This window comes from Alligator sinensis, unplaced genomic scaffold, assembly GCF_000455745.1.
Source record: "Alligator sinensis unplaced genomic scaffold, ASM45574v1 scaffold118_1, whole genome shotgun sequence".
Lineage (NCBI taxonomy): Eukaryota > Metazoa > Chordata > Crocodylia > Alligatoridae > Alligator > Alligator sinensis.
In genome coordinates, this window is record NW_005841850.1 from 39,113 (window position 1) to 49,564 (window position 10,452).

A 10,452-nucleotide genomic window follows, 5' to 3' on the forward strand; every position below is an offset into this window, starting at 1 on the left:
GTATGAGAGGCACTCCTCCGGGACTCAGCAGGGGCACAAAAATGCCTGGCTCAGATCACACTTTGCATTGGCTCCAATGAAAAAGTTAGTCAAAGAAAGAAGCAACAAAGTAGGAAGAAATACCACACGCCAGGATACTGAAGTCAGAAGTCTTTTATTAGTATTGTTAACATTAAGATAAATGAACCCAGGTAACAGTGTCAGGCATGCAGTTTCCCACTGCCATCAGGGAAGAGAGAAACATGCAGGGTGCCAAATACCTGAATGTGCAACTGAAACCTAACAAAAAGCAAGAAGATGTTTGTGCTGAAGCAGCAAGGGGTAAATTCACACTTAAAAGCACTCCTGAGGCAGAAGTGAGCTGTCACAAAGACTCCTATGGGCCAAAGTGCAGTTAAATCAATGGGACCCAGACTCATCCAGCCCATGGCCTGAGTAAATAAGGGAGGCCTTACTGCTTTTAACTGGTTATTCTCCCATTCATTCCTGCCTGAAGCTAGCAGATATGTTATGCTGCCTTTACACTGCCTGGCAGGGCACTGGCTTTTTCTCAGTTATTCACTTTTTGCACAAAGATCAATCCCCTTAATCATTTAAATCGGTTCAATTTCGATTACGGAAGCACCAGGAAAAGAGAAAACAAGAAATTATCCTGTCACATCTAATGAACAGAGAAAACCACACATCACATGGGCTGTAACAGGAGCGCTCCTCTCCTCAGCGTTGAGAAAGAGCAGCCACTGCATCAATTTAAAGAATTACAATCATTTTTGTCAATAATACTGGAAACCGTATAATGCAACAGAGCAAGGCATACTTTTGCCTATGAGGGTGAGCATGAGCGCTAGAGAAAAAACGAAAGCCGAAAGGCTTGACAGGAAGGCTGTATCCAGAAAACAACTCCATTCTGCAATACTATTTGGAGCACTGCCTCTCATTAAAAAGCAGTGGCTGCATAAAAATGAACCAAAAATTAATGTACCAGATGTGTTTGGAGAGCAAAGCATTTGGTCCATTTTTATCTATTGTTATAGTTTAGGGAAGACTAAGCACTGTAATATTGCTTGTGTGCTGGAGAGGGTTGCAAATCACAGAGGCAGGTACTGTATAATGGGGAAGATAACAAAAAACATGCTGGCTTTTATTTAGCTATTTACTTCAATCACTTAGGAGGGCTGCTCTGATCCAAGACAATTACCCTGGAAAAGAAAAAATAAGGTTAAAAAAATGCGTTTAACACACACGCGCGCGCGCACACACAGACACACAAAGCTCATTGGGAGTCACAGCAAATGAGGTTTCACTGTCTCTGGCTCCTGAACCAAAGTTGTCAGAGCAAGAGAACACACGGGCTCTCTCATTTCTGCAAAAGGCCCGGTTTCTACAGAGTTTAACTTGGGACAGAAGTTAAGGAGAATACAAGAACCCCCAAATTGTGGTAGGCCTTTTCAGTGCCATTTACTTTTAAACTAAATGCCACACTGAGATAGGTCTCTGTCCTCCTTTTTACTTAGGCTGAGAAAGCTTACTGTGAATTTTGGAGTACTCATCGGCAGGACCACCAGAACAAACTTTCACATGTACAAAGATCTAAAAGATGTTCACCTGACTGGAGAAGTCCAAGGTAGCCGCTGCCGCAACTTGGGTTTCTGATCTTCGAGATATGTAGCTGGAAAGGAAATAAATCCAGTACGGAAGTGATAAGAACGTGTATATCTGAGTGCCCCAATACTTCTGGAGTTTTGTTGTCAGCATGTAATAAACCTGCTGAGATTGCTGCTGCAGATCCCTTATTGGGTCCACTGCAGCTTAATCAGAAACGAGCAGCAATTAGACACTCTTTGAAAAGGCAGACTGTGCTGCAGGTTCTTTGCAGAATCACTAGCGGTGGGAAGGATTCCCTGCATGTAGTAGTTATGGGCTGATTCTGCCACCTGAACTACTCCACTAAATATGGCCCAAGACTGTTAATACGTGTGGCAGACAAGAGCCTTCCATTTCCAATGGGTGTGTTTAGACAGTAACTGTCAACGTTTTCAGAAGGGACGAGTGATCTGGAGAACTTCAGATTTGGGGCATCTCACTTGCAAGCTAACATCTACCTCTGAACATCAGGTTCTTCTATGTCCTTTCTTGTTAAGCCCTGAAAATCAAAGGTCACTTTCAAAAATCAAGGCCTACAACCTTATGATTGCATTCTCCTGTTCACACAGGAAAAGCACAGTGTCCATCAGGGCATCTATTTTAACTCTTCTAGTAAAGGTCTAGAGTTCAGAAGGATTTAGACACTAATGTACAATCAACACGGCCAGTCAGAGCACAAGAAGACTTGAGTTGCTAGCATCCCCATCTGATTCTGTCATTTTGGCAGTTGTTTGTATCCTGACCTAATTAGGTCAGCTTGCTTCATTATTATGTGGTTGTCTGGCACTACTCATCCCATATGCTATCCCTGACTGGGCAAGGGGTGTTGTTAATGTATAATTAGAAGGAGCTCATCTGCACTAAAACCTCCACTTTTTCTTCAATTTTTGGATCCTGAATTTTAGTTCACTCTTGCCATATTTCCTGCCTGAAGAACCAGCACCAACAAGGTGGCAGCGTCTCTGATGCTATGCTGCCATATGGTACAGGAGAGCTGCTTCTGCCCAATTCAAAGAGCCCATATAAATTGGTTTTGATTGTATGAGCAGGAGCTATCAGTGGAAAGCCACTTCACCTTTCAGATGCTTAAAGAACAGAGGCAGCTAATTAAGACTCCTTCCTCTAAAGAAGAAAGGAACCCATCTTCTGCTTCTTGTTTCTAGGAGGTAGAAGAGGGGGAAAGAACAGGCTAGGAATCTGATTGTTGAGGGACTCCTTAATACTAGTACCCATGTCACAGGTTCAAATCTAATCCAGGTTAACAGTCAAAGCTTTAGCACGTCTTAGCCAAGGAGGCAAGATTGTAGAACAAGTGGTCCCACTAAAGCATGCCAAAGGACCAGTGTGGGAAGCTGCACTCACTCCACTTGTGAAAGGCAGCTCTGTAACTCGCGGGAGAGTCCTCCAAGCTCAGTCTAACACTTTTCATCAACAATAATAAAAATCAAAGATAAAAAAATATATAAGAGAATTTAATTCCAAAGCAGCTTCCTCTGTTGTGAAAGCTTAGGGCAAAAGCAATATTTCTGTGCTCCTAAGGGCAAGGGAAGCAGTCGAAGAACAATATCTATTAACAGACCTGCTCAGTGCAAGCTATTTATTACAAATAAAGTCAGGGCTGCCAGGCTAGTAAACAAGATATTGCCATGCACAGTATATAGCATCTTTACGGATAAAAAAAGACCTTCAGTATTCCCTGCACGGCTTTCTGTCTCTCGGCTTTCTGCCCTGGTACTGCTTTCCTCTATTCCACTCTTCATTCCTTCCTCTCCTTGATCTTTAAGGCTTGTTGCCCTTCAATGACAGAGATTTGTGTGTCAGATCACAATTTTATATTCTCTCTCAGGGAAGCTGAAATAGAGACTATTAAAATATAAGCCTCTGAAAGAGCTAAGTGCCTGAGTTTTGCTCTGGCCTTCTGGTGCGCAGAGCCAGGAGATCAGTTTGGAGATATGCATTACATTTACAGTCAGACTCCAGCGATCCCCCAGCACCCTCCTTTGTGGATCAGGAATTATCAAATAAGTCAGACAGAAATGCTCAGGATAATGGAGGGGGAAAGCCACTGCACAGCTTTTCACTTCTTTCTCTCAGCAGATCCCTGCAACTTCAGATGTTCTCTGGGCCCCATCCAAAGCCCACTAGGCCCACCATGAACATGCCTGCATTTGTACTGAAGGGATCCTGCCTGCTCTCTGTCCAGTCCTTTTTAGTCCTCAGGATAGTAGCAGTGGGTGAGCAAAGAAATGCTGATACCAAACAAATTTATGTGGGATGACATGTTGCCCTTTAGGAGGAGATGTATAAGTAACTGTTGGCAGCTCGCAAACAGGAGCAGTCTACTGAGAACTGCCCCTAGTTTCCAAAGAATATATTAGTCTGTGGCTACTGGTTGTAAGAAGGCAGAGGAAGCTATATGCAACACACAGGCTCCTATTAAGCTACATTCCAGCAAGTTTTCTCATTTTCATTATTTCCACTTCCCACGCTGTCATGCCAAAAAGCAAGGCCTTAATCATAACTCTGTCCATAAGATCCCTTCAAATAAAAAAAAATCTTGCATGTGTCCTTTCTTTCTTTTTTAATGCGCATTCTTCTTTCCCATATGCTTCAAAAGTCAGTGCTGAAGCAGCTCGTTTCCAGCTCTCAGTGCGATGGACAATTTGAATTTCTGCCTTGAGACCATCTTAACAACATTTTCCTTTCTCTTTGTCTAGCAGTGGGTGTCCTGTATCCCCTCTCAGATTGATACCTCCTGCTGAGCTCTGTAATGCACTGCTGCCAGCTGACTGAAAGCTGAATTTCTAGAGCTCCCAGCACAGGTTTATACACAAAATGAAACCACAGTAAACTTGATAACTTAATGTATGAAAATCAGTTATCCTCTAACCTGAGAGGAAGTCCCTCAGGTCCTCCTTGGACCTTGTCAGCCTCAGCAATCGGGTGGAGCAGTCTTTCTAAAGCATCATCAAGAGTAGAATGAGCCCTGTTGAAGGGAGTGACACTGTCAAGTTAGATATTGTACATTTTGAACAACCATTTCCATTTCCTGAATTACCCAAGATGAATAAAACTGAAAGCTTTTTTGAAAAAAAACCCCCAAACTTATTTGTCAACATTTATACAGTTTCATTTTGTGCTTCCTACAGCTTGGAAAACAGGCCTATCGGTTTCACACCCATTTTTGTCACTTTTTCTTGCAGATTCTTATGAGCCAACATAAAGCTGCCACTTTAAAGCCCTGTGTAACAGGATCTGAATGTAAGTGAGAATCATATCCTGAATGCTTGTTATACTGTGAAAGCACATGTGAATCAAGTATCATCATTTAATTGAGGTGTGCAGAACAGAAGTAAGCAGCACCCAGTAATGATGAGCAGGATAATGGAAGTGGACAACTCACTCACTACCTGCACAGAATCACCTACCCGCTGTTGAATTAACTCTATGTTTATTCTTTCCAACCTGATATATAAAGTTCTTTAGAAGGAACATCCTTATTCTTCCCTTTCAGTACCTCTCTGTTTCCTCTGTTTGATTCAATGTCTCTTTAGTCCAGGCAGTATGATCTACTTCTCCCTGATTTTCAATTTCCTCTGCTTCCTCTTTGTCTGCCAGTTGACACTGACTGGGAGCTATTCACATAAACAGAGAAACTTTAATGTCAGTGGATACAAATGAAGTGGCTAAAGAAATTACACTGCTTGTATATCTTATTGTACTCGGGAAACTTTCAATCATCTATTTCTTTAGCATCCCAACCCCATCATCTGGTTTTCTGACAATTAAATAAGTTCACAATTACTCTATTTTTAGAAACTGTCGATAGCACGATTCAGGTAAGTAGAGAACTCGACCATATTTTTATATTCACAGAAATTAACACTAAAATGGAAAATATAAGGGGAAATACATCTAATCTTTTCCCTTTACCAACCAACATGGGGAAAAATCAAGGACCTGTGGATGTTAGCTTTGTTGCCCTAGTTAGCCAAGTCCAACAATATTTAGACTTATCTCAGTAAATTCTGTTCCCTGTGGCATGTGAGTTTATGTAGTCACCTTCTGCTAAGCTATGATAAGAAGAAAGCAGCAGGCTGTCACAAGCATGGAGTCTGAAATAGCTGTACTTTATGCAAATAGAACAAAGGCACACTGATTGAACAGCAAGCAATACAGGATGCTGCATTCCTGATCACCTAAAAACAAGATACCCTCTGAATAAACAGTCACAGTGGCTTCTTTACCTTGGGTAAAAAATTTAAATGGGTAAAGATCTAAAACAACTTGTAGCATAACACAGACAAGTGTCAGTATCATCCTCAAATGCCTATTCAGTCCGCATATAGGATAGCTGACGTTTCTTTTTCACCTGCTTTTCCACTTCCCTTTCTGCCTCATTAATAGTGAGCAAAGAGACCATCAAGATTTTCTGTTCACCTGACAGTTTGACCTGGTATCTCAAAATGGTTCCCATCTGTCACCATTCTGAAGTTCAAGGGCTTGGGAGATTCATTTTTCTTCCCTTTGGTCTGCTAAACCAGAACATGGAACACAATACTGGTTCCATTAGCATGTTCCAGGTAGCTGGAATTTTCTTGCAGTATATTTGTGACCAAAGGGGTTAATTCATTACAGTGACTGAGAAATAGAAGAGACTAATCTACATACAAAGTTGTATTGCTACAGCAACAGAGGCTGTACTGAGCACTCTTCTTGACTGATTTGCTCTTGAAGTGGAAATGCCAGCCCTGGGCACCCACTTCAAGGGGACGCAAGAATGGCAGCAGCTGCCAACCCAGCCACCACTGCTGCTGCAACCAGCCTGGCCTCTGCCACCACCCCTTGCGGCTGCTGCCATCCAGGATGCAGACCCTGGTAAGTACGCTTTTGCTCACAGCCTTCTGTGGAAAAGACGAATTCTTCTGAATATCTATGCTAGGAGAGTGTACAAATCCCTCAAAAGCCAGTAAATAAAAGCTTAGATGCATACCTGCAGCTATTACCCCAGTCATTTATTTCAGAACAAGAACTGCTCTGCAGCAACACAAAGGTTGTTTGCATTTATAATCTTCTCAAAATTGTAAATTTTCAACAACTAACCTTTCACTGGCACTCTGCTGCTACATGATCCCTTCTCCTGAGAGGCAGCAGTCTGCTGCTTCAAATATTCTGTTAAAAAACAGCACATATTTCTTTATTGATTCAGATGCTCGTTCTAAATCCATTCCATGACACACTGGGCAATGTGTTACTTGCTCCAGCCAAACAACATGGAATTGCAATTGATTCATAATTTAAATCTTATAAATTGGCATTGATCACAAACTACCCATCCTGTGCCAGCTTCCTGTCATCTTGGTCTGGTGTATGTGGAAACAAATGGACTAGATATGTCAATACATGTAATTCCAAAATGAATACTCTTCAGGGTTTCAGAAGGAAGTACTAATACAGCTTGATCTGTCTCCTTTCACTAGGAAAGTTAGACAGGAGACAAGACCAGGAATATGTCACTTTGAATCTGTTACCTTCAGTTTCACATACAAACGCAGTGATTTCTCCACGGTATTGCAATTTAGTACATTTTCTGCAAACACATTATAAATATGGTAACTAATTGTAAATGATGAAGAAAACCCGGCATGACCATTTTTGCCAATTCCTATGCCTTAAGAAATAAGAGATTATTTTGAGTATGTCGTTTGTTTGCAAATGCATGAATTTTAAATGATAACCTGCAGAAACATAATGGAATACAATGTACATAAAGTGCTGAAGACCAGTAAGTAATTGTATATAATGGAGGGAATATCTGATGTAATATAGGACAGGGAAATAATGGGAGAGCTCTGCGAGTATTCTCTGTCTGAAGGTGTATGCGATTACACGAAGAAATGTAAGTCATTGAGACTGATCTCTTCAAAAATCACCTGAGGGAGATGGATGTCCAACTCACATTAATTTGAATGGGAAACATGCAAATCCCCAAGGCATCTTTGAAGATTTCAGTCTGACTGTATACACAGAGCTTGTTTCAATGTTAAATTACATCTACGCTCAGCAGTTTGACTGCCGTCACCAGGCAGGATTATTGTGAGCTATGGTTTTGTGATGCTTATAAATTTGTAAAATCAGAAGCCCCAAAGCTTAATTCATTATGGAGCTCAGAGCCAGTTATTTAAGTTATTGATATCTAATTTACTGTTCTTCCCCTGGCCAAAAAAGGGTTGAAAGCATGCATATGCATTTTATTAGCGCATCGTTTTGGGAAATCCTGATCACCCACCAACATGGAACTGAGGACATAAAATATAACTGACAAGATGCATGGCATTTGGGTTTTAATGCCTCTTACCAATTTCATCAAGTAGCTCCTGGGCTGGTGGAGGCAGCTCGTCCATAAAGTGGTCTGATGCCTGAGAGAACGCTGGGATTAAGTCAGCTGAAAAAAATGTCTAATCAATTAAGAGTGATGAATCTTTCCTGAATGTAATACAAGCTCCAGTTTTGATGCTTATGAAACATATTAGGCTCGTGAATTTCCCTAAGCTGGGCTTACTCACATACTATTAAATGCCTTTAAGTAGATCTTGGATTCAAAACAGATTTCGAGCTGGACTTTCAGCCACAGGCCTCAATTTTGTGGGTGCAAGTTCTGAGGCAACAATATTACATTTACAGCTTAGTTCATTTATAGTAGGCATTCAATTTCTGAGTCTGAAAGTGCAGCTTGGAAGTCTAGCATCCAAGTAACCTAATAATCACTGATTGTGTAAAATTGTATTCACTCCTTTTTGTCCCTATAAAAATAGAGGCATAGTTAAGGTCTGACTGAAAATGTGCCTCTTACAGTAAGGCAGCTGTAAGACTACTTTAATAACATGATTTACCTTTCTCCAGGTCAATCTGCTCAGTGGTAGAAATGGGTTTACCAAATTCTTTCCTAGCCTTTCTTAAAGATGAGGCTGCCCCAAGGCCTGACAAACCACTCTGTAAAAAAAAAAATACTTATTATAAGCATTATAATGGAAACCACTGTTCTACGTTCTTCTTTAGTCTACTAAATACAAGATGAGAAGATCCTGCAAACACCTTGCATAAAGTTAATTGCTTCTGATCTTCATGTTAAACGCTTAACCAAAAACATAGAGACATGAAGAAAAGCAGCACCTGTCTGAGTACAACCCCCTCCAATGAATACTGGGGTTTTTTTTTAATCTTAGGGCTTTCCGTCTTAATGGTACTACAAGGTTTCCTTGTTTTCATCAATGTTAACACTTCATTGCACCATGATCACCATCCTTCCAGACAAGGACAAAAAGACAGGACTTCCCCTGGGAGACCAGTTTTGTCACTCCCTGAGAGGAGATGGAGTTGAATCCATCGATTGTAGACACAGACATGAGTATCTGTAAACCTCAAATTATTCAATCCAGTCAAAGCTCTATACAAAAGTGTCCTAGAGATACATATAAGCAGAAGTGTGTGATAAGCCCCCATAGTTCTCAAATTGGAAGTAGGGACTTGGTACAAGACTTCATTTCAGAAAGATTTTTGAGGAGAGTGAGTGACACTAATGTAAAATGTCTCTACAGTACAAGTCATGACAGAGTTGGGCTGTTAATGTGTTTAATGAACTCCAACTGTCTGCCTTGCAAATCCGAAGAGGCAGAACAGACCCAAGGACTGCCACTGTTCTGGCTGAACAAATTCTGATTTCATCTTTAAATGACAACCCCACCGGGGAATAACAATAAGAAAAGTATGAAAGCAACTATTTATATGTAATTCTCTGGAACAGAAGTTAAGATAATGTTCTGGCACTGAGATATTTTCACCTCCAAAAGGAATAGTACAAATGGGTAAGGTTTCCTTGGAAATTTGGTGGTTATAAAGAGGGCTTTTTGACACAAGAGAATTGATAATGTTGCACCAAGTCTGTGCATGCAGAAAAAGGACAAATTATGCCCCTTAATACACTGGCTTTCTGACGACTTGTGCAGTGTAATTATTCACAGGACCAGGATGCTTCCATTTGTAAATTGTTTCCTAAGGAACCATTCTTCTTTGCTTGCATGTGCCTTCCCCAGCACCACGCGGAGAATCTTTCCTTCACTTTCAACTGAAATGCACAGATCTGAACATACACTTCTTTACGGTCACGCTTAATTCTCACTCCTAGCAAATCAAGACCATGATATGGTCTAGAAATCGGCTGTAAACTTATGTCTTGATACCTTCTGGGACACTAACTTGTGCACATGTACAGATGCTTTGAATCTACTAGTAAGATTTCATAGATTTCATAGACATTAGGGCTGGAAGGGACCTCGGAAGATCATCGAGTCGAGCCCCCTGCCCAAAGGGCAGGAAGTCAGCCGGGTTCATAGGATCCCAGCAAGATGAGCATCCAGTTTGCTCTTGAAGGTGTTCAACGTGGGTGCTTGAACCACCTCCGGTGGCAGGCTGTTCCAGACCTTGGGGGCTCGGACAGTAAAGAAATTCTTCCTTATGTCCAGCCTGAAACGGTCTTGAAGTACTTTATGACCATTCAACCTAGTCGTCATCCCTTGGGGCGCTCTGGTGAACAAACGTTCCCCCAGATGCTGGTGGTCACCCCTGATAAACTTGTAGGTGGCCATCAGATCACCCCGAGCCTGCACTTTTCCAGGCTAAAGAGCCCCAGGGCTCTCAGCCTGTCATTGTAGGGTCTGCTTCCCTGACCTCTGATCATGCGCGTGGCTCTTCTCTGGACTCTCTCAAGCTTCTCCACATCCTTTTGGAATTGTGGAGCCCAAAACTGGA

General features: G+C 41.6%; 1 protein-coding gene across 1 annotated transcript in view; it reads right to left on the reverse strand.

Moving 5' to 3' along the window:
- Window positions 1–148: 148 nt before the first annotated feature.
- Window positions 149–10,452, reverse strand: part of TEX14 (testis expressed 14, intercellular bridge forming factor) — a 39,838-nt gene continuing 29,534 nt past the window's right edge. The window contains exons 24-31 of the mRNA XM_006016115.3: window positions 8,538–8,637; window positions 8,003–8,089; window positions 6,748–6,816; window positions 5,162–5,279; window positions 4,535–4,630; window positions 3,329–3,438; window positions 1,606–1,669; window positions 149–1,199 (exon numbers count right to left, since the gene is read on the reverse strand). Coding sequence (XP_006016177.2) covers window positions 1,163–1,199; window positions 1,606–1,669; window positions 3,329–3,438; window positions 4,535–4,630; window positions 5,162–5,279; window positions 6,748–6,816; window positions 8,003–8,089; window positions 8,538–8,637 — 681 coding nt within the window. The 3' untranslated portion in view covers window positions 149–1,162. The remainder of the gene's footprint in view (window positions 1,200–1,605; window positions 1,670–3,328; window positions 3,439–4,534; window positions 4,631–5,161; window positions 5,280–6,747; window positions 6,817–8,002; window positions 8,090–8,537; window positions 8,638–10,452) is intronic.